We start from the raw sequence: 25,219 nt of genomic DNA, 5'->3' as shown, positions 1-25,219 counted from the left end.
TAACAAGAGCAGCATCAGCAAAGGCGTCTCTATGTGGTATGTACTGAAACTGTATATATCTGCTTAGCGGTTTTGGAAAATGACTAAGTTCCACTATATGTCGTCTTTTTTTTTTTTAAACTGTACATGTGGAAAGTGCAGTTTGATGACAACATTGCATGTTGTTTACTTGATGTGCTTACGCGCCGATAGCTAAGTTAACAACACAGAGATATTTGAAGCAGTTTTACTCACCGCCTGCGGTTCCAACACACGATCGTGACCCTTTTTCATTGGGACTGCATTATCCTTAAGAAATCAACGATGTGCAAATCCGGCGACAAACTGGGCCTTGTTTGTAAAACAAGCATCTTCGAAATGCAGCGAACAAACAAAAACACTTGCACAACTCCGTTGATGCTCTGTAAAAATAAACCCCATCCACTGGTCCCTTAATGCTGTTTCTCTTTTGGTAATCTGTGCAGGGTTGTCTTGCTCTTGCAACCAAAAACACACTTCTTTTGTGACTTTTCGCGACGCTCTCGCTCTGATCAGTGAAGTCTGTTGTGCTCTCAGTGCTCTGCTATATGGGAGCGCGCGCTCTTCCGGCAGAAGTGCCTTAGGACCCATATAAGGTAATTCCGCTCAATCTAACGTCACACAGACCCATACTCGAAAAAAACTTTCCGAAACTTGTGACAAACCGGAAGAGGTTTTTTTGGAACAAAAATACTCCTTCAAACGTACAACTTAATTTTTGAAACTTTGCCCATGTTTAGCATGGGAATCCAACTCTTTAACAGTGTAAAAAAACTCAGTATGCATGAAATAGAATTTCAACCCCCCCCCCCCCCCCCCTTTAATAACTACCTTTAGTGATCTATACATATTCTCTGAAAATGAGAGTGAAGCCAGCATAGATGAAGTCCTTAACTTACCACTACCTCCACCACCTGCAGTAGAGAGAGAGACACTTCCTGAGTTCATTACCAACCTGATAGAACAACTCACTGATAAAGTCAATGCGCTGGAAGGACAGGTTGCTGACAGTATCAAGACGATGAGTGGCTGTGTTTCACAAGAAGAATTCCAGAAAAAATGTTAAGGGATGGAAGATCGGTCGATGTATCGTGTGGAGCGTGAATGTGAGAGAGTCAAGAAAGTGGTGGAAAGGTCTGTACAGGAACTCGGTCAGTCAATGGTAGACTGTCTAAAGAGAAGGGATGTGCAGCTTGAAGCCAAGATCAAATCATTGACTCCAATGTCCACACCAGTAACGTCCAAAAGTTGTGGTGGAGCTCATGATTTTGGACCAAGTTAGCATCATACCTGTGAAGTCCAGCAAAACACGTTGACCAGTCAAGAGAAGACTATGTTAATGCATTACAATCCTCCAGTCAAGTTAGACTTTCCTTGTTTTAGTAATAAGCAAGATGAAGACCCTATTTTATTTATTGAACGCTGCGAGGAGTTCTTTGCAGTGAGGCCTTTGAGTGATCAGGAAGTCCTGGCATTGCTTAACACAGTGCTCAAAGAAACCGCTAAAGACTGGTGGGAAGCAGAAAGAAGGAAAGTGAATAGTTGGCGGCAGTTAAAAGATGTTTTTTTAAGATCTTTTCTGAGTGAAGATTATGAGGATGTGGCATCAAGACGATTGGTGGAGAGAAAGCAAGGGGCCAAAGAAAGCATAAGAGACTTTGCTTTCCATTATCGAGCTTTGTGTTTGAGATGGAGAAAGAATATGCTGGAGAAGGACATTGTACTGGCCATATGAATTGAAGTGACATTCAGCCAAGTATGGTGACCCATACTCAGAATTTGTGCTCTGCATTTAACCCATCCGAAGTGCACACACACAGAGCAGTGAACACACACACACACCCGGAGCAGTGGGCAGCCATTTATGCTACAGCGCCATGGAGCAGTTGGGGGTTCAATGCCTTGCTCAAGGGCACCTAAGTCGTGGTATTGAAGGTGGAGAGAGAACTGTTCATGCACTCCCCCCACCCACAATTCCGTCCAGCCCAAGACTAGAACTCACAACCCTTCGATTGGGAGTCCAACCCTCTAACCATTAGGCCACGACTTCCCATATTGCGTAACTGCAATCCTCGCCTGGCTAGTCTGTTACGAGGTACTGTGGCAAATGTTGGTGAGCTGGTCAGAATTGGGACGCAAATTGAACGTGATTTTGATGAAGCCAAGAAATACTGGAATCAGGTTCATTCGGAAGAGCAAAAGAGAAAACAAATGCCGGCTAGTACTAGAGTGATGCAGTCTATTGAAGTGCAGTGTCCGACTGTAACAAAAACAGTCAACATACCTATTATCTTACAAGATCGTTTTCTGTTGGCCATGGTGGACACTGGTAGTTTGTTGTCCTTAATCCAAGAATCAGTTTGGAAACAACTGAACAAGGGTGAAATAAGTCAGTCAAGTAAGGGCCAAACCTTTATGTTGGCTAATGGGCAGAAGCAGGCAGCAACTGGAAAAGTGATATGGCAAGTAAGGCGCAGGGTCAGCCATTTACCTTAACACTGTTTATCCTGAAAGACAGAGATTTAACAGTACTACTCATTTTAGGAATGGATTTTTTGTCACAGTCTGGGGTTGTTTTGGATTTTAGTAAAGCCCAGTATGGTTTACCTTCTGCAAGCGGCCAGGGCACTAACCAGTTTTTCCCATTTGTGACGCAAGATTCTACTTCTTCTGTCTACTTCTACTCTCTGGTAGATGGAAGGGACCAGCCAGAATACTTAAATGTTAATGCCCTGTTAATTACACTGTTTCTTTGCTTACCGGCCCTGCAACGATAGATACTTACCATGTGCAAAATCTAAAGCCTTGCCATGGTTATGTCAAGTCTTAAAGTGAGGGGGTGCATATGTAACAGTCAAACCTGTTAACATGTTTTTTTCGTTGTACCTCTACTACTCACCATGAGGGGGCAACAAGATGTAATACTCTGATGTATAAAACTGGGGTAGAGAGTAGAAGTAGTAGATTGGTAACGGAGGAATAATCATGGCTTATGGCTCCAAACAATCATTGGTCCTGATTGGGAAGCTTAGCGTTTCATGCTCAATCTGAAAAGGACTCCACATTCTGTGGGAGACATCTTTCTCTTTTATATGCCTGTCTGAAACCTTGTTTGAAACATGCCAATGAAGTGAAAGTAGAGGCAATGTGAAATACTGCTGTGGATCCTAAAACCGGATTGTGCCACACTAGTGATTTTGAAGACTTGGGTTTACTGTGATTCGATATCAACACAAAGGTTTGCACGTGGAAACTTTGGGATGTACACCGTGGACATTCATGGATTAGAGTGTGGTGAATGGACTTTCAGGATTATTGTCTTTGTCATTATCGTCGCGTCAGCATCGTCATCATCATCAATGTCTTCATCACCGTCACCCAAAATCAGATAAGACTTATATTTCTATGCTGTTGGTTTTTGAGGGTAAAAACATGTACGATTTCTGTGTGTCAATGAAAGGGTATAAAAAGATAAAACAACATGCAAATGAATGTGAAGTATTTTTTATATTACAGACTTGTGAAGGTCGTATTGAAACATAGTTAGTGAATCCACCCTATAAAAACAGAGTTATAACTAATACCATTGTGAGATCAAGGAAACGGTTATACAGTATGTTTCTCACTATACCTTATTGTATACCTGCAGAACACTTGGAATATACATCACGATACATGTCTATCGATTCTGGGTCTTCTGCCATCCTGATTCTTTTAGATTTGAGTGCCGCATTTGACACTATCGATCACGACATTCTTTTAAATCATCTTCAGTGCGTTGTTGGAGTCCAGGGCCAAGCTTTGCAGTGGTTCACCTCATACCTAAAGGGGAGAACTTTCTCTGTGAATATTGGGTCATTCACTTCTCCCGCCATGCCTATTCAATGCGGTGTTCCGCAGGGATCCATTTTTGGCCCTCTTTTATTCTCCCTCTACATGCTTCCTTTAGGCTCAATATTCCGGAAATATAATATAAATTATCACTGTTACGCTGACAACCTTCAATTATATCTTCCAATCAAATATGCCAACGACCTTTCCTTAGACCGTCTGTTCTTATGTCTAAATGAAGTTAAATCCTGGATGTCAAATAACTCACTGCAACTAAATGAAAATAAAACCGAAGTGCTTCTACTGGTCCTGCTGCTACCAACAACTCTGTCAAAACACAGTTAGGTTTTAATAATAATTTGCACAATTCATGCCAAAAATCTTGGTGTCTATTTTGACCCTCTTTTTCAATTTGACAAGCACATAAATGCAGTTGTGAAGAGTAGCTTTTTCCAACTTAGATCTGTAGCAAAAGTAAAACACTTTCTTTCTAGAAAAGACCTTGAAGTAGTGATTCATGCACTAATTTCCTCTCGACTAGACTACTGCAATTCGCTCTATATTGGCCTACCTCAATCTACACTTTCCCGTTTACAGATGGTTCAAAACTCGGCAGCTAGATTGCTGACCGGAACTAGAAAAAGAGACCATATCTCACCTGTCCTTGCCTCATTGCATTGGCTTCCCATAAAATTTAGAATAGATTTTAAGATCCTTCTTTTTGCATACAAAGCATTGCATAACTCGGCCCCGGATTACATTTCTGATCTTGTAAAACCTTACACAGCTGTTAGGCAATTAAGATCTGGAGATCAGTTACTTTTATCAGTTCCTCGTTCTCGCTGCAAATCAAAAGGTGATCGAGCTTTCTCTGTAGCTGCCCCAAAACTCTGGAATGGTCTACCCTTGAGTATTAGGGCTTCTCCATCACTGGTTGTTGTTAAAACTAGCTTAAAGACATATTTTTATACCTTAGCTTTTGAGTGATACTGTTTATATATATATATATATATATATATATATATATATTTTTTTTTTTTATGTATATATATAGTTGGTGTTTTATGTATAATTGGTCTGTTGTATATGATATTTGCTTTTATCTTCACTCTTTTTTATTTTAAATCATGTTTTACTGTAAAGCACTTTGGATCAGCTACAGTTGTGTTAAATTTGTGCTATATAAATAAACTTTGACTTGACTTGACGATACATAAGACCACTCATACTTTGGCTTCTATTTTAACATCTTAATGTTATTCGCCATACACTGACATTATATGGGCAAGCACATTTGGGACATTTAATGTAAATTTCCTTTTGTGATATGACATAAGACAAAATTCAAGGGTGAGTAGATGATTATTTATTTTTTGGGGTAAACTATAACCCTTTAAGGAAAAGCATTTAACTCACTGTAAAAGTATATATTTTTGTTGTAAAAAGAAGTCTGTCTTACTGGAAAATAGGTTGTGATTCCTGAATTCAATGTTGATCTCAATGCGCTGAGGCAGGGCTCCGTCTATCAAAATGAATGCTCATAAATGGGACAGCACATAAATAAATGACATGTATGTTTAATTCTCCAAGTCTTGTGAGGGCACAAATTCACTTTGAATGGTGAACAATTTAACTCACTCAGTATAGAGAGTTTGAGTACTGTATATTGAAAAGTTATTTACAAATATATACAAATGAATATATATGAAAGTATATGAAACAAACAAACACACACACACACACACATATATATATAATAGTCACCCACTATCAGAGTCCTTGGTTCGGCTGCGCTCTGAGCTGCTCGTCCTTGAGCGTCTGTTAGTAGCGGAGTGCTGGCTGATCCGATCCATGTTTAATCACATTTGGGGATTCCTCACCCACATTCATTAATGCTTCAAATCTGTTCTCCAGATGTATAGGGGGTGGTAGAATACCAGGATTCACAAGCCTTGTCATAGTCGAATCTGGGGTAGAGGAAGCTATGGCAGAAATATGTCTCGTGTTGCTTTGGGTCTCCTTCCCTATTTATGCCATTGATTAGTGTGGCGATCAGTTTCGGCTTGTTCCTCTACACTTGGTGTAAACTGTTGAGATTCAGAAGATTCATGGGACTCACCGGCTGTATGCTGAGGGGGTGATTTTTGTAGTATTATTCCAGTCCCAAAGAGTTTTTAGTTTTAGCATTTGTGCCAAAAATCTGTTGTTTGAGCACTGTGCTGATCTGCTGAAGTAAAAATCTTAGAAAAATCAGAGAAAAGTACAGAAATAAGAAGCAAAGCACAGAGCAGTAAGACAGAACGTCCGAATGTTAGCAAAGGCAGAAGCTAAAAAAAAAGAAGGTCTTTGTATTTTTGTATTTTGGGGGATTTTTTTATTGTGGTCTTTAAAAACAATCTCTGTGGACTGTAATGTGTTCATTTGAGGGAGATGCTCATATATTTGTAGTTTTGATACCATTTCAGGTCCAAATGTTAATGATCTGTGTGTAAATCATTTTCTGGGCAGAACTGCATTGTGTTAGATGTTTTATTCTAATATATGGATGATTGACAGCTGAAATCACATTGAATGTTACTCTTTTATATATGGGAAGCCCCGTACAAGACTTTAAATTGCTGAATATTGAAATCAATCATAAACAACAAACATGACCATTTAGATTTGAGTTTTTTTTACATATTCATATATTATAATATTAAACAAACTGTCAAAATGATCATTAAAGAGATGGAAACTCAATTTGTGCTGTTTTTGGCATAGAGAGCACACTTTCACTTTTAGCAATCACAGACATTTAAAATGAATCAATCTTAAAGTCATATATTATTTATTTTATTAATAATTTTTCATTATACTGATGGGTGTATGTTTTGAAGCCAGATTCAGACGTGAGGACTAATGAAACTCAAGTTCAGACTGACGTCTCATCAGCGTTGGGTTCTGTGTGTGTTTGTGGCGTCTGAACATCTCTGAGATTTTGTCTGCAGACCAAAACACACAGAATAGGGCTTGAAATCACTCTCAAATTCATCAAACAGAAAGATATTAACAACCAAGATGGGCTGACATATGGACCTAAATGAAGTAAATCCACACAGATGAGGAACATGAAAGGTAAGTACATCATAACATATGTAAGAATAGCAACAGTGAGCACTGAACGTATGTTTTTTCTGACAGGAGTGGAAGAGGCTTTACAGCTGATTATAGATGATACAGCCAATAAGATCAGAGGAACAAAACTTGTGCAGAGACTGAATAATGACATGTTTGTAGTTTGTGAATGCATGGAACTAAATATCGCACTCACTATAGAAAAAAAAAGCACAAGGATGGAGATTATGATGTAACAGGGCAGTGAGAAAATACGAGCAGAACAAAGCGGATATTTCAGAGTCAAGATCCCCTCCAGAGCCACCAGCTGATGCAGATGAAAACCACACCAATGTAATCCCAACCAAAACTGGACAAGCTCAAGGATAAAGTATCTGTATTCTGTCAGAAACCCTGCCAGTATATATAGATGAAGGGGTAATTGTATCAGGTCATTGAGGAGGAGGAGGAAGATGAAGACTGAGGTTCGGCCTGTGATCTTTCTGTGAAGGTGCAGAAGACAAAAAGCCCAAACCAGAAATGGCAGAACCACACAAGCACTAGTGATGAGGAAGATACTCCTTATGATATCTGAAGAATTATATTGAGTTTCATCAATCAGATAATCAGTAATATTGTAATAATAACCAGTATCAAAATAATAACTTTGCTCATCCATCAAGGTCTGATTTTCACCGTTCATGTTGCTGAAAGAAAAAAAAAAGTTTTATATGATTTAATATTGAGTAATAGTGTAAATTATTCAAAACATAGCTGTTTCATACATTTATTGCTCTCTTTAATGGAAATGACTTGCTCTAATTAATCATGGTTGCACTGTCATAGTTAAATCAGAGCTCAGTGAATTTATTATTATTATTTTTTTAATTCATGCAGGCCAGATCTTGGCCGAAACTGTTTGCTGTCTGGGTAGTTTCGATTAAATCTTTTAAAGAAATGTTGATAACTAGGAAATACATAATAAGAATTTAAATAGCAAAATAGTAATCAGTGTTCATCTGTTTGTCTGTGTTTTGCGAGTCAGGTTGAGTCTGAGAATGCAGTGTACTTGGTGTGCTCAGACTAATGCTAGTCAGCTAGTCGTGTTCAGTAATACTCTAATAAAACAGTTATTTGTAACATAAATCTATGTTGAGTTAACCAACTATTTTAAGTGTTTTCCATCATTCTGAGAGATATAAAATAAGATCTTCATTAAGAGAAGTTCTTGTAATATTACTTTCACTTTAAAATGCATTAAATCAGACAGATGAGAGCTTACCTGAATGAAACTGAAATGTGTTACAGTCGCTGTCTTCAGTTCAGATCACTGTGGTTCAGTTTGTCTTTGTCTCTCACAAGCTAATGATGTTTTCTCATCAGTCAGCAGTTGGTCGATGGTTAGTGGTTAAAGCTCAAAGTGTCTCTGTTCTCATCTCACAGCACAGACTGTTGTTCCAGAGTAAGTTTTCCTTGTGAAAAATAAAGACATTAATTGTATTGAATGTGCACTTGTATTGTAGGCCCTACTTATAATCTTAAAAGTATAAAAATGTGTACAGGGTACTCCCAGATAATATAATATTATTAAAATACTTGAGGGTACCTAAAGAGAGACACTTCCATGACTGTTTCTTAACACTCTTAAAAAGTGCACTTTTTCAAATGTAACATTTTTTGCCAGTCATGTTTAACATTTGTGACTGATACCAGCGATTGTGTGTGTTAACTGTCAAATATCATTCATTCATTTTGTAATTTTATTTCTCATTTATGTTTTTATTTATTTTTTTATTAAAAGTTAAATGGTTTTACAATTTTTTTTTCTGCAGTCAAAGAGAGTAAAATCAATTAAAAATGTCAGGGATTTACGTCATTTTAAAGATGTTATCAAGAATGATTTTATCTTAATCTGTAGTCTAATAAAAATATAAAAAATAGAATTAACCTATTTGGCCTATATAGAATACAGTCTATTTATTTTTTTTATTTTTTTTTTAGCAAATTTAACTTCATTTGTTATAAGTTAAAGATAAGTTAAAGATAATTAAGATTCATTATATTTTATCCAATGTATAATTTTGATTATTGCATTCGTCTATTTCAAAGATGCAAGGGAAGAGGCAAAGGAGCATTCTTTCATGCTTTACTCTAAGATCAGCTCCCTACAAAGGTGGCTAGGTCAGAGTAGGAGACTGTGGAGAAGACAGTGGAGGAGGCAATTAGGGTGCCAGTAGAGGATGGGTCCATGGAAGAGACTGAGGAAACAGTGGAGAACCCACTGGAAACAGGGAAAACGAGAGGGTTAAGTAGAGCAGCCACCTATAGGTGTTCCTTTAAGAAGGAGTGGTCAACCATCACAAAGGGAACCACTAGGTCTTTTTACTGGTGCTTAGTCTGCAGACAAGAGAACTCCTGTGTCCATCAAGGTGTGAGGGACAGAAGCAGGGAGGATTTCTAAAATAGCTGCATTAGTGTTAGTGCTTGCTCATTCAAATACCTATGCTGAGAGGGTTTTCTTCATGGTGGGATTAAACAAGACCAAAACCAGGACCTTGTCATCCATCATGATAGTAAACATGGCTGGCCTGGAACCACAGTGCTTCAAATGGGAGCCACAAAACCCTGGCCTCAAAACCAGCTACCAAGTACCAACACCTACAATAAACAACACTGATTATTTTCTCTCTCTCTCTCTCTCTCTCTCTCTCTCTCTCTCTCTCTCTCTCTCTCTCTCTCTCACACACACACACACACACACACATGCTGAATTACATATTATTTTATTTGTAAGAATATGTGTCATTTATGAAATCAGACACCTGTCCCCATCAACCGCCTGCTGCCATCGCGGCCGCCGCCAAAATCTCACTCTGAACTCAGTTCAAAACTTGAGAGGCCTGTAAATGTATTGTGCAGGCTAGAAATATAATAAGCTTTTAATAATCTTTCAGTGCGCAAAACCATGATAATATGAAACCCTTGTTGTGTTTTAATGACGGAGTATAATAAGTGAATCTAGCCTGCACATAAATTAAACTTATCAGATGACAAGAGCATGGTTGATGTAAGGTTTGTAAGATTTACCTGCAGCTTAATGTGTGAATACTGGCTTAATAGTCATAGTTTTACCATATTTATGTATAAATATCTTTCATAATTAAACTGCACTGACTGCCTAGTTGCAGTATGTGTTAGCCTGTTGTTTTGGCATTGTTTTGCAATGATGAATGAGGCTTTTGGCAGTGTTAATAGCTTGTTACAATTTGGCCTAATCTGCAGGTCTACTCCACATACAGTCCATTGATATCATGTGTTAGTTTCTGTCATGTTCTGCATGGCCAATAGGAAGTGATTTTATGGATTTGGTTAGGCTAATTGTGTATATATATATATATATATATATATATATATATATATATATATATATATATATATATATATATATATATATATATTTCAGTTGAATATGTTAAACAAATGTTTCTTATTTATCTCTCTCTGTCTCTTGCTCTCTCTTTCTCTAGAGTTGAAGCCTACAGCCATTCTATCCATGCAGCAACTGATGGAAAAGGGCTTCACTTTGGTGCTGTTGTGATGTTGTCACAAAAATGACATATATATACAGTACAGACCAAAAGTTTGGACACACCTTCTCATTCAAAGAGTTTTCTTTATTTTGATGACTATGAAAATTGTAGATTCACACTGAAGGCATCAAAACTATGAATTAACACATGTGGAATTATATATTGAATTATATACATAACAAACAAGTGTGAAAGAACTGAAAATATGTCATATTGTAGGTTCTTCAAAGTAGCCACCTTTTGTTTTGATTACTGCTTTGCACACTCTTGGCATTCTCTTGATGAGCTTCAAGAGGTAGTCACATGGTCTTCAACAGTCTTGAAGGAGTTCCCAGAGAAATGCTTAGCACTTGTTGGCCCTTTTGCCTTCTGTCTGCGGTCCAGCTCACCCCTAAACCATCTGGATTGGGTTCAGGTGCGGTGACTGTGGAGGCCAGGTCATCATCACTCTCCTTCTTGGTCAAATAGCCCTTGATGCCTTCAGTGTGAATCTACAATTTTCATAGTCATCAAAATAAAGAAAACTCTTTGAATGAGGAGGTGTGTCCAAACTTTTGGTCTGTACTGTATATATATATACACACATGTATGTATATATGTATATAAATAAACATTCTTGAATCATTCTTGTGTCTTGTCTTGCCTCTCAACAACTTTTAAAATATCGGCAGTAATTTAGTGACTCCATACGCTGATTCCAACTTTAACTTACCTGATAATGAGCTAATTCACCTTCAGGAGGTTAATCAATATACTGTATAATTCAAGAGACTAAGACTTTTAAGGTTCTTCATTTTTTACAATTGTTTTAAAATTGATATACATCAATTTTACAAAATTGATATTTCATTTATATTTTGTGTAAATGCATGTTTAAATTAAAATTTTTGACTCAAATCACACTTGGTAATTAACCTCTGCTGCATTTTGAATCAAAAATCAAATTTAAAAACAAATACTACTGAGATTAATATATTGATGCTATATACAAAGTTTGCAGTCACGCAAACTAAACCAACAGCGTTGCAGCCATCGCTATATCGTCCAGTACGGTAGGTGGCGCTGTCAAGAAAAACTAGGGTCCTAGAACTGCGGCCCAGATCTGCAGCCTCCGGTTGTGCAGGAACATACTATTGAGAGTGAGGAGTCACGTGCCGATTTGGGTTGATTTGGGAGGGGTCTGAGCCGCTTGGCCCTGATGGCAGGATAAGCTATCTGTTGCCAGGGGCAATGCCTTCAGAACTTCACAGAAGCGCGACTAAACATTTCAGAGATCTTTAATTTTTGCGTATTTATTTTGTCGGCGGAACAGATCGAGACGGATCTACGTATACGCGAAAGAAAAGGAAGAAAGTAAAGCAATGCAAAAACATAAGGCGAAAGAAAGGGGACCTTACAGGAACAAGCTCACACCAAGCACAAAACAGCGGTGTTTGGAGAAGCTCTCAGGCAGCTCCCTGCAGCGGCACAGAGACCTGAACAATTTACCTCTGTGCTCACATATGGACATTGGGAATTATATTGTTTACGATGTAAGTCACTTTGCATTCACACTGTTAATGGCTTTAATCTAACCAGGACATTAACATCTCGCAATCACACATTTAACTACCCTAGCTAACCCAGAACTGGTTTGCCCACTTTGCAGCCCCCAACAAAAGAAGTGCATTCTAAATGCAATGTAATTACAATACACTAAAACGCATGTGAATAAACTAACTTTGGCCAGTACAACAGTGTTTTCATCACCTGCTGTAGATGGACCCAGCCACAGCAGAAAGCCTCGTAACTTTCCAAAGACTTGTGGCTTTTAAACTCCTGCATTGTGTAGTAACTTAAACCAAAAACAATATAATTCCCAATGTCCATATGTGTGCATGGAGGTAAATGGTCCAGGTCTCTGTGCCGCTTGAGAGCTTCTCCAAATACTGCTGTTTTGCCCTTGGTGTAACCTAAAAAAAACTGTATTCCACTTCTCCTATGTTTTCCATATTTATGGTGAGAGGTACTGGAATAGTTTTTAATGCAGCAGTAACTTCCAGGCATGGTAAAACAGTGCAGAATTGCGAAAAGCTCCTCTACTACCGAGTTAAAAACACATGTAAACAATCCTGTTTCGCCGCCGGTATCCTGCCAACATGGCGGAGACTGTGATATCGAGGGAGGGGCTTTGTGCTATGACGACAACTTCTCATTCTCAATGTGGAATTCCGTGACAATTACAGAATCCAGGTTCTTGTTTAAATTGCAGGGCGAGGTGGAAGGTAGAAAATACTTGTTAAACTAAATTTTAAAAATCATAAATGCATTACAATGAGTCTAAGTCATGTGTTTTCCTCATATAAAAACTACAGAATTTAGTAAAATAGAGCAATTATTTCATGTTGTTTGTAGAGTTAAAATCTGAGTGTAAAGGTTAAATGAGTGACACAGAGCTGAAGAAGATGTACATGTGTGATGAAACACTCCTGGGGTCCGTTCTTCGTATGTCACTAACTCAGTTAGCTGGATTTGATTGTTGATGATTTGGCCTGATCTTGGATCATTTGGTTCTTTGAAGCTCATCCAGGAGCTGCTGTCATAGCAACATGTCCGTAAGCTTAAACCTGCTCGGGAGCAGCTTATTTCATGTAAACAGGATTAGATCGCTTCTTTTCAACCAGAACTGATACTCAAAATATGTCTGCTACCACCGCTACTTTAAAGGGGGGGGGGGGGGGGTGAAATGCTCGTTTTCACTCAATATCCTGTTAATCTTGAGTACCTATAGAGTAGTACTGCATCCTTCATAACTCCAAAAAGTCTTTAGTTTTATTATATTTATGAGAGAAAGATAGTCTGTACCGATTTTTTTCGGAAAAAGACGAGCCGCTGGAGGCGTGACGTGTGGGCGGAGCTAAAGAATCACGAGCACCAGTAGGCTTTTGCGTTGAGAGCATGTGGAAGCTGTGACATTACCGTGAGGAAAAAACCATCATCCAAAACAAACCATGGCTAACAGTCAGATTCAGCCATTTATTTATGATCCAGAATCAGATCCCGAGGCTGAAACTGAACGAGAGCAGCAGCAGCAACGACTCGCTCCAAGCGGGGCTCGAACCCGGGTCTCCGGCATGGGAGGGGACGCACTAACAAGTAGACAGAGATATTTGAAGCAGTTTTACTCACCGCCTGCGATTCCAACACACGATCGTGACCCTTTTTCATTGGGATTGCATCATCCTTAAGAAATAAACGATGTGCAAATCCGGCGTCAAACTGGGCCTTGTTTGTAAAACGAGCATCTTCGAAATGCAGGGAACAAACACAAACACTTGCACAACTCCGTTGATTCTCTGTAAAAATAAACTCCATCCACTGGTCCCTTAATGCTGTTTCTCTTTTGGTAATCTGTGCAGGGTTGTCTTGCCCTGGCAACCAAAAACACACTTCTTTTGTGACATTTGGCGACGCTCTCGCTCTGTTCAGTGAAGTCTGTTGTGCTCTCAGTGCTCTGCTATACGGGAGCGCGCTCTTCCGGCAGAAGTGCCTCAGGACCCATATAAGGAAATTCCGCTCCATCTAACGTCACACAGAGCCATACTCGAAAAAAACTTTCTGAAACTTGTGACAAACCGGACAACTTAATTTTTGAAACTTTGTCCATGTTTAGCATGGGAATCCAACTCTTTAACAGTATAAAAAATGTATGAAATAGCATTTCACCCCCCCTTTAATACAAGAGTATCGTACTGATTCAGGGACAATAATTTAAAATAATAATCATTAAAAATTATTAAAAAATAATATAAAAATGCTGTGTAGTCCATAACAGCCTACTATAGACAGCCAGTTTTATTCACTGAAATATTTATTTGTCATAAAATTATTACTTCATTGTATTAGAGTCTTACACACATGCTATACAGATAATAGAGTTGTGCATTATTTTGAGTGATGATGATATTATAAGAGTGGCTTGATGGAGCGCAGGAGATGCAGATAACATGATATTGACCCTTAAGAAACTTTCATTAATGCTGTCACGTAACAAATCTGTCCAAATATAAAATGAAATGAATAGATCATTTCTACATTTAAATAAAAATGTAAAGACTGCACAACTATTATAAATTGCGAATCAAAATAATTAGGAATCATGACAAAAATTCTAATAAAATAAAAACATGTATCTATTATCTGTTTCATGCATCTATTATAACATGTATGTAGTTTTGTTTGCTTGGCTGTTTCCTTATAAAAGTCCAGAAATTTAAAAGTCCAACACATTTAAAATTCACACAAAATGCTAAATCAGCATTATTATTATCATTATAATTATTTAAGGGTTGATAACTGAATGACATTCACCAAGTTAATCTGAAATAATCTCACTTGTATTAAATAGAATTTAAGGAATTGTAAATAAAAACGTGTCTCTAATAGTGTTTTATTATAAAACGGTAAGGATAGAAACTGTTGTTCTCATCTTTGTCCACTAGATGGAGAAAGCAGATTTTACTACAATCTCAAAGACTTCAGTTTCAGTTTAGAGTATGAGAAGAGATCTCATCTGAAGATTAATGAGGATCATAATGACACACATGGAGCATAAAGAGACTCTCATCACACACATCTGATGAATCTGAATCATATTACAGCTTCAGTCTTATACAATCAGCTTCATGAGGATATAACTGTGTTTAGAGAGGAGAGAGAGAGATGATGACAAATCTGACAGCAATAGTTTCAAAAACACTATGAAAACTATAGGAAAATATGAAAACTGAGATTGATATCAGCTTGTACAGTTTGTGTAATTACAGTTTATGCAAGTCAAAATCTGTTTAATTTACAGTAGTAACAAACTGACTCTTAGTATAATAAAAGTTCTGTTCATAGAAGCAGCACAATAATAAGCACAAACTTATATCAAGAAATAGAGAAATAATAGTGAAATAGATCTAGAAATAGAAACCACACATCTGTAGAGTCCCTTCAATCATATCTGCAGATCTTTTTCAGTGAACACCTTTTGATCAATTCTTAATCAAAAATCAGTAATTAACTTTTTTCCACATGAGCGTTCAGCATCCACTTCAGAAAAATGATCATCTGTTATTCTCAACTGGAGAAGAAACTCATGTTAATATTTCTGATTATTCAACATAAAATTCAGTCCTCCTCCATTAGAGACAGTGTAAAGAACAATACAATACAATACAATACAATGTTTATTTATATAGCACATTTAAAACAATCGAAGTTGACCAAAGTGCTGCACAGAGAATGCAAAATAAACAAGTCAACAAGGTAATAAACTATAAAACACACTCTGTAAAATGGATGAGGTTTACAAAAATAAAGGATTGTTGCATAGTATAAATATATATATATATATATATATATCCTATAGTCCAGTCTCTCCAGACTACGGGCCTTCCTGCATGTACTATCAAGCCTCTGTCACTGATCCAGAATGCAGCAGCGAGGATTGTTTTCAATGAGCCAAAAAAGCTCACATTACTCCTCTCCTCATCAGTTTAAAATGACTACCAGTGGCTGCTCACATCAAATTCAAGGTACTGATGTTTGCCTGCAAGACGACCCCTGGCAGACCACCAACAATCTTATGTGCCCTCCAGAAGTTTGCGCTCTGCAAGGGAATGATACCTTAGTCATTCCACCATCTGCAGTCCGGGAAAAGGTCAGTGAAAGTGATATTGATCCTCTTTGGGATAACACTCTCACGGACCTTTTCCTGGACTGTGCCCATATATATACAGGCTTGGGAGGGTTACTTTAAAAATGTATTCCGTTACAGTTACTACTTACTTCATAAAAAAAGTATTCAGTAACGTAATCCAAGTACCACAATATGAAAGTAATGTAACTGATTACTTTTGGATTACTTCTGGATTACTTCAAGGTCAAATATTATTTTTTATAAACAACAACATTTATTAATTAAGAATTTCACAGCCCTGAATTGATATGTAAAGGACTATACAGACATCTAGTGCATGGTATTGGTATTACAGATTATTTTGTTTTATTTTGAAGAAAATATAATAAGAAAGATTTTTAAGGAAATGTTTCTTCAAAAGGAAAATAGAGAATACAAATTCATTTTTTTTCAATGAAAATATAATAAGAACAATTTTTAGACAATGGAAATGTTTCTACAAAAGGAAAATAGAGAATAAAAATATATTTTTTTTATCTTTGCAAATATAAAACTAATTTTTAAAAGTGCAAATGCTCCTTTAGGTTGGATGTCAAATCTTTCGATGAAGAAAGTGTTTTCTTTGCTGGAAGGCACAGTTTGCACTGTTCATCGTTGTTTGCAATTTCTTCTTTTTAAACAAAATAGCAGCGGAATATCCCTGAAATGAACGCGTTTTTGCAGCAGTGATTCAATCTGCGTCTGAGGAGATTGTAGACAGCTGTTATTTGCGCATGCACCAGCGGGCGGCACACGTGACTCGCGTGAGTCATTAATCAAGCTGCGCTTAATATAGTGTTATAATGCCAAAATACTGGTTTATTTAGTTTTAAATGAAACCATTGTAATCTTGAAAGTATTCCCCTTTTTTAAAAAATGTAACTATAATCTGATTACTACGTTTTTTGACGTAACTGTAACGGATTACAGTTACTGGATTTTTGTATCCTGATTACGTAACGCCGTTACATGTATTCCGTTACTCCCCAACCCTGTATGTATATATATATATTTTTTGTATTATTATTATTTTTTATATAAGGATTTTTGGAAGAAAAGATGGCATTTGTGTGATTTTAATTTATCCCACTTTTTTGTTGCTTAGCAAGTTCGTAATCTACTATTATGTAGGCTATAGCTTCCCCTTTAATGTTGTCTTAACAACCTGGAGCTGAACACGCTCAAAACAGTGGAGATGATCGTGGACTTTAGGAGAGACCCCCCTGCACTCCCCCCACTCACCATCATGAACAGCACTGTGACTGCAGTGGAGTCATTCAGGTTCCTGGGCACCACCATCTCTCAGGACCTGAAGTGGGACAATCACATTGACTCCATTGTGAAAAAGGCCCAGCAAAGGTTGTATTTCCTTCGCCAGCTGAGGAAGTTTAACCTGCCACAGGAGCTGCTGAAACAGTTCTACTCAGCCGTCATTGAGTCTGTCTTGTGTACACTGAAAAAAACGATTCGTTGTCTGAACAACCATTACTTATAAAAGTAAATATATTAAACACAAAAAACTAAGTATTTATAACTTTTCAATGTCTACTTAACATATATAGTTTATGTAACACAAAAATATGAGTTACAAAGTGAACTTAAGTGTATGCATAAATACAACGAAAGAAAATAAGTAATGACAACTACTAGTACAATTATGTTAAAATTAAGTAAATATAGCATAAAATTTTAAGTATTTGACTGTGAGCCAGTGATATGCTGTTTCCTGCCAAGGAGCCATTTTGTGAAGCACATGTGAAGACGGTGAGAAGAGGTAAGCTAACTTTTTTTGAAAACTAAGTATAATATTAGATTTATCTCGTTTATTGCATTTGTGATCTAAAAAGGAACTGTTAAACTGAATTTCTGAATCGCTTAGAATAATGCTTCTGAAATTAGAAACGTGTTATGAATACTGATGAAAACAGAGTCTGTTTGTGTTAACCCATTCCAGAATAATAATAATATTAATTGTTCTCATGTTCTCTATAAGTGGCAGTCTGGGCCTGAGCACAGGTTAATTTTGAGGTTTGGTTTATATTACATTGTAAAATATGTGCTACATGTCAATATGTATGCATGATAATTAAGTAATGGTGATCTCGATTCAGACACATGCAAACTTATTTCTAAATGACAATGATTCCTCTGTCTAGTAAACCTTCTAAATTATGATCACAACAGTAAATTTAAACCTGTGTTTCCTCTGCCAAAGAGAGTGCCATTAAGGTAGATACAAAATGTGCAGAGCGGTGGCTCTTCAGGATCAGGATTGAAAATATATTTCTGTTTATCTGTTTATCTAAAGAAAGTCATTAATCAGGAACAGTGTGAGGATGAGTAAATAATGAAAACATTTTGTGGGAATCTGACTTGGCCATTCTCCAATTAGCTTAAAAAAAAATCTTCACTCTAGAAATTTCAGATCATTGTTGTGGTGTATAGATTTTTATTTTCTCTTTCAAAATTCATTTTCCTTTCAACTCCATTTCCATCAGCGGTTTCACTGTCATTAGAGATGAATTGGTCAAATAATGCCTTGATTCACAAACTCTATGGATTCGCTGTATAGTTGTGATTTTGTGTGTATGCACCATAACAAACCGCACTTGTTGTATTTTTTAGACCAGCCCTGTGGAACAACGTAAAGGAGTTGTAAATCTATGCTTAACTGTCTGCATCTCTGAGAATATCATCAAGCACCATCAGGTGAGCATCTGAAATCGATCAAAAACCAAGTTACTCTCCAAAACTAAATAAACAACTTATGTAAAGGCAGTTAATTAAATTCAACCAACATAGATAGAAATAAAATGAGTGGTTGTAAATCACTTATTTAATTTTAAAATATAAATGTCTATTTCAAAATCTTATTTTTTTGTGTGTTATTTCATTGCAATGAATTTTTTTTTGCACTGAGAAACAATCAGAAAAAATATCAAGTGGTGTTGTAAGTAAATACACATTTGCTTTGTTTTGTTTTTTAAAGATACTCATGGGAATAAGGAGAAACTGGAACTGCTCACACTTAAAATCATCATGAAAGGTGGCTCAACAGATGATCCATTACAGACTGGGATAGTGCTGGAAGGCATAGAGGTGATGATGGGATTGGCAGGTATTGCAAAGGCTTGTGTTTTTCTGCTTGGCCTAATTTATGCAATTAATCTGAGTTACCCCAAAGAGATCAATGTGCAATGTTTGTCTGCAACTGTTCGATTAAATTCTTGATTTATTCTTAGGATGTTTGTCGCGTGTTCCAAAAGTAAATGTTAGAAAAATTGTTGCAAAGGGTGAAAAAAAATCTATTGCAAACTTAATCTCTGTGTTACAAACAAAACATAAAAGAAAGAAAGAAAATGATTTTTTTGTCTAGTTTAATTAGGAATTTTGTACAAAAGTAAATGTTTGAAAAATGTAAACCCTTTAAGAAGTGTTGCAAAGGGTGAAAAATCAAGAAAATAACATGTTGGAAATTAAGCTACATTTGTATATTTGTCACATTTTGTTGTAAATTCATGATGTGTGGTTTTAGGCTTCACCTTCACCGCAGCCTATCAAAAAAATAAACTGAAATGCTTTATTTTGTGTAATTTGCTTGTTTAATTTATTTAAGTTGTGATGGCTAAGCAGACCAATAGCTGAAGATCTAAAATCAGTTTAAATGCTTAGTTGGTTCAACTCAATTTTTTCAATATAAATTAGTTTAAATGTTAAGTTAACACAATTTGAGATTACTTGGTAGATTATATATTGTAGAATATTTTAAGTAAAGAACGTTGAGTCAACTCAAATAATTCAGTTCATATAACAAAGATTATCTTGTTTATTTTAAGTAAAATTGTTCCAAGTTAGGTTTACTTAAAAAGTGTGTTGCAAAAATGGTGCATATATATTTTAAGTAAATCCAACACATCATTTTTACCAGTGTACTTCTATAACTGTCTGGTTTGGCTCAGCAACAAAATCGGACATCAGAAGACTACAGAGAACTGTTCGGACTGCTGAAAGGATTATTGGTGCTCCCCTGCCCACCCTTCAAGAACTGTATACATCCAGAGTGAGGAAAAGGGCTCAGAAAATCACTCTGGATCCCTCACATCCAAGTCATCCCATCTTTGAACTTTTGCCATCTGGCCGGCGTCTCAGAGCCGCAAACACCAGAACAGTCAGGCACAAGAACAGTTTCTTCCCCCAGGAAATCTCCCTCATGAACAGTTACATGTTCCCTACTTATGCTTATAAATGCAGTGCTGGGAGTAACGCGTTACAAAAGTAATGCATTACAGTAATATATTACTTTTTGCTGTAACGCAGTAGTGTAATGCATTACTAATCAATTTTCGGTAATATTTTACTCGGTACATGTTCAGCAATGTTCGCCCAAAATTTAATTTTTCAAAGAAAAGAAGAAATAAAAAAAAAACTAAAGACCGCAAGATATTAAGGAATCGAAATATGAAGCAAATAAGTCATATTTCCTGTTCGTGGTCAGCCAATAGCTGCTTGTGGTGTTTGTTTTGCATGTAAATAATTTCTGCGTTTTATTTCTTTCCTAGTAGCCTATAGTTTATAGTTTCAGTTCAAAGCGGCTCGCGCTCGCCCGTTAGAAGCTCTGACAGAAAGGCTGCGTGTGAGGCACACAGAGACTGAGAGACGTGTTTGAGATGTGCTGCTTTCCTTAATGCATAACTTACATTGCACAGGTATATTCTCCATCTGTAAATGTTAAAAAAACAATGGAAATATTTCCATTTTGCTGTCAGAAGTGCATGAGCTTTTGCTTCAGCGATTCTCCGCTAGTCGAGCGCAGCCGCGCATGCGCGCCAAACAGATGAGCTCAATGAAACAGGAGCGCAATAATTCTAATGTATACATTTTGCTGAAATATTTATAGTTGGACATTAAATGTGACATGTAGAATTTTAAACCTATAAGTAAGTGTATTTGTATGATAGCGCTAACTGAAAAGAGTAATGGGGTAATCAAAATAGCCTTTTTACTCAGTCTGTGCTTTTTAATAATTGTCATTTTTAACTTTAACTTCTGCTTTACTATATATTATATATATATATACACACACACACACACACACACACATTAGATTGCAATGTTATGTTACAATGTAATGAGATTTTAACCCTAATATATGCCTATATGCTTACATTCACTTTATTTGTTTAATCCAAATCCAAAATACCAAGATATAGACTACCTTATACCGCAAATCAGACAAAAAATAGAGAGATGTGAATTTTTCCTCAGATCGCTCAGCCCAATACAGAAGTATGGAGTTTTATTTCACGTATAATTTTTCCCTTTTTTAAAATGGCATAACAACAAATAAATAGCAAACATAAATAAATGATTAAATAAATAAACAGGTACGGTAAACTGCAAACCGTAAACTGTTTACTCCAAACACACCAAAAAATTTTTGTCTGTGTGTTGTTGTCTCTGTGTACTGGAAGCTTATGTCACTAAAACACATTCCTTGTATGCCTAAGCTCTTTCTGATTCTGATTCTGATTATTGATCTGGTCCCACAAAATGGTTTCAGTATTCCTATATTAATAAATCCAGGTCCATTAAACCGTGCATCAATTCACAAATAACATCATCAAAAAGGTAGCAATACTGGTTAATTCTTGCACAGTATCAAGACATAACCAATTACTATGTAAACTGTAACATCAAACTCTGTATTTAGCAGAAATTGCACATCCTATCTTGTTTAGCTAGACACGTGAATCGGTACATGCCCATACACTTCAAACAGATTTAAAACATATGTAAACTGAAGAGAACTTACTTTATGATCATGAACTAACACTTTGAAACGCCAAACCCCGAAAAACATCCAAAATAACAGGCAGGAAAAACTTGTGTGCAGCTGCCGTTCTCTTAGTAAACAGTCATCAGGCAGCAAACTTGTACAATAATGCCTCCTACTGGATGTACGTAGAAATACAGTCTACAACTATCAAAATAAGAGTCCCTTCCACAAAAGACCGAATTTCTCTACGAGCCTTTCATACAAATAATAATAATAATAAATGCAAATACACACGCATATGATTGTATAACATTTAACTGAATACGTTTTTTTATAATTTTTTTTATGAAATATTTATAATATTACAACACTTAAATGACTTTTTTAACAGAATATGTCAAATTAAAACCACAGTAAACAAGGGCAATATATTACATCAAGATAAGGCGTCCCCTTTTAGGGACTATTCTATTCGGATAATCATAAAAACTGCCAGGCAACTGCTTTAAATATTACTTACAATCACGTCCAGAAATGGCATTATATTATGTTGTATTTTTCATATGCGATTTATTATTATTGTTTATAAAACAAGTTTTCGAGAGAAACATTTGTTCGTCTGAGTTCACCAAGAGTGCGTGAGGAGGACCCAAAAAACTCTTTCTTGTGACGTCCCCAGTTATGTGACTTAGCCAAACTTTGTGCGTCTGCTCTCCCCTCTGAGTCTCTATTCTTTATTAAAGTTATAAAAGCTTTTTAATCAAGTGAGTGATCTCTTTGTTGTTGCTGTTCGATTAATATAAAGACTGTCACTTTAAGAGAACGCACTGATCCAGTAGACCTATGTTCAGCCGGATCTGTCTGCTGTAGGATACTTACCAAAACATCATTTTAGAGTGAATTTGTCCATTTAAACAATACTTCAGAGAGATCTTATATTTGCACATGATCTGATGGTGCGGGTTTGAGCGCTTTGGAAGATCGCACACACAAATCTTCTCAGTCTCGCTGTTGTTGTAATGTCTGGGAAGCCAGAATATTCATCCATCAACAGAAACATTTATTAACTGAAACTGATTGTTTTACCTGTTATTTACAGCAAACCATATTACTGATGCTCTGTCAGATTTAAGTTGAACTGCGGTCTCAGCGCGTGCAGAACCGTGTGTGGTGAACTGAATGGTTCGTCTTAATTAATATCTCTCTGCCTTTTTAAAATAATCATTCATTTAAATTTCTTTATATCTTGCCTTTTTCCTGTATGTGGATGACACATACTTTTAAGTACATTATTAATACTTCTGCAGCATGAATGAGGGAATTCATATTTAGTTTGATTTGGAAGAGATATTTCTGCTGGAGTCTGATATGCGATAGAGAGGATTCAGAGAACACAATTCTGAGAAAGCTGCATGAGAGATACAGATTAATCGATAATACAGAAAATACTGTGGTTTTGAAATGACTCAAAATGGAGAATATCAATTGGTAATGTATGTAATTTATGTTATTAAATTTAATAATACTGCTAAATAGGAAAGTGTAAGTGTAAGCAAGCCAAAGGTGACAGTGGCAAGGGATAAAAAAAATACAAAATAAAAAACCTTGGGAGAACCCAGATTCAGCCGGGGACCAGACGAATCAACATGTGTGATTTAATCACAAGTCAAACTGTGGATCTTTCTGAATTTCTTTCTGAATATTTCACTCAGCTTCTTCTGCTCGAAGTAAACTAATCCCAAGATATGGATCACCATCGCAAACTGTCTGGATCCAGTGATTACAGCAGTGCTTCAGATTGGAGTATTGATCCTCCTCCTTACTTTAACTGTAAGTCCATACATTACATGATGAATATTTTATCTACATTAATTTTGTGTTCAAATAAATAAACAAATGATTCTTAGAAATCACATCCTCATGTCAAATAGAAAATCTGGATTATTTACAATTGAGAACACAGACAAATCCAAGAATGTTATTTGTATTGGCAATTATTTATCATAATCTCAAAACTGTTTAATATCAAATGCAGGTGCTGGGAGTAAACGAGAGGAGATACTACAGCGGTAAGAGTTTCCTTGCTCTAAGTCTTGGCTTCATCAGTTTATTGATGTAGAAGTAGGCCTACAACATTTTTTAAGCTACATTATGGCAAATATTTAGTTGATACTTGTAAAAATTTAGTTAAATACTTGTAAGAGTACTTATATAGTGGTAAATCATACAGTGTACTATATACACATGCAGAACATATGCTCTCATTGGCAAGTATTGTAAAATTATAAAGCACACAAAACACAATAATTATCCTTTAATCCTGATAAAGGTTTTATTATTTCAGGAAACTTCAAACTTTTGATACATTCAAAAGAACCATTGAGGAACTACAGTCAGAATATAAGAGAAATCTCCCCACACTCACTGATCAAATGAAGAAACTGGAGGACATCGCTGATGAGACTAAATCTGTGCACAAGGGCACTGAAGTGGGCAATTTGGATGGAGCATCAGTTGGAGCAGCTGGAGGAATCGCAGGACTAGCATCAATCATCACCAACATGGTCAAGCAAAGAAAACTACGTCTGACTGTTGAGAAGATCATCTGTGATTTCCTGGAGATACTCAAACCAATGACTGAGCCTCTGAGTATAATTTCTTACATCACTGCTGATGTTCAACGGAACAATGAGATATTGAGTAAGCTGAGGTTTCAGAGACCAGTAAGAGGTTTTGATGATTTATTTAATACTGCAAAAGCAGCTGATGTGGCTCTAGTTGGAAAATATTGTGCAGAGGCTGCCAAAGAAATCTGTGTGTATGAGAACAATGTAAGTGCTGTACGTGGAGCTGCAGGAGCTGCCAAAGCTAAGCGTGTAGCAGCAACCACTGGCGGACTCTCAGCTCTGTTTCTTGCTCTTGATGTTGCTTCTATTGTTCAAGATTCAGTAGAGATCGCTGAAATGAATCAACCAGCAAAAGAGAGAAAAGCAGAAGAAATCAAATCACAAACTCGGAAGTTTATTCATTACACGAGAGAAACAGCTTCTCAATTTCAGGAGACTCTAGATAAAATTAAACATGTCATAAACACTTTTAACTAAATGTTTCTAAACAGCACATCTATCAGGCCCAGAAATAAATGATCACACAGTTATTAAAAAAGAAAGAAAAAATTACAACATGGCTTCTTTTTATATACAG

At 36.5% G+C, this 25,219-nt stretch overlaps 1 protein-coding gene and 1 long non-coding RNA gene across 2 annotated transcripts in view; one reads left to right on the top strand and one right to left on the bottom strand.

Annotated features, from left to right (window-relative positions):
* The window catches only part of LOC127986304 (apolipoprotein L3-like), a 540,496-nt gene that overhangs the window by 498,676 nt on the left and 16,601 nt on the right, over nt 1-25,219 (top strand). Inside the window, exon 3 of the mRNA XM_052588586.1 lies at nt 24,360-24,465. Within this exon, the coding sequence (XP_052444546.1) occupies nt 24,448-24,465 (18 nt within the window). The 5' untranslated portion in view covers nt 24,360-24,447. The remainder of the gene's footprint in view (nt 1-24,359; nt 24,466-25,219) is intronic.
* Nucleotides 5,411-22,155, bottom strand: LOC127986353 (uncharacterized). The gene is made up of 4 exons (XR_008160821.1): nt 22,052-22,155; nt 17,482-17,692; nt 8,228-8,417; nt 5,411-7,652 (listed from the first exon to the last, which is right to left on the bottom strand). It is a non-coding gene; the product is annotated as an uncharacterized LOC127986353 (long non-coding RNA).

The sequence above is a fragment of the Carassius gibelio genome, chromosome B21 (assembly GCF_023724105.1).
Source record: "Carassius gibelio isolate Cgi1373 ecotype wild population from Czech Republic chromosome B21, carGib1.2-hapl.c, whole genome shotgun sequence".
NCBI lineage: Eukaryota > Metazoa > Chordata > Actinopteri > Cypriniformes > Cyprinidae > Carassius > Carassius gibelio.
The sequence above is the reverse complement of the archived record's forward strand: the minus strand, read 5'-3'. Positions and strand labels throughout refer to the sequence as shown.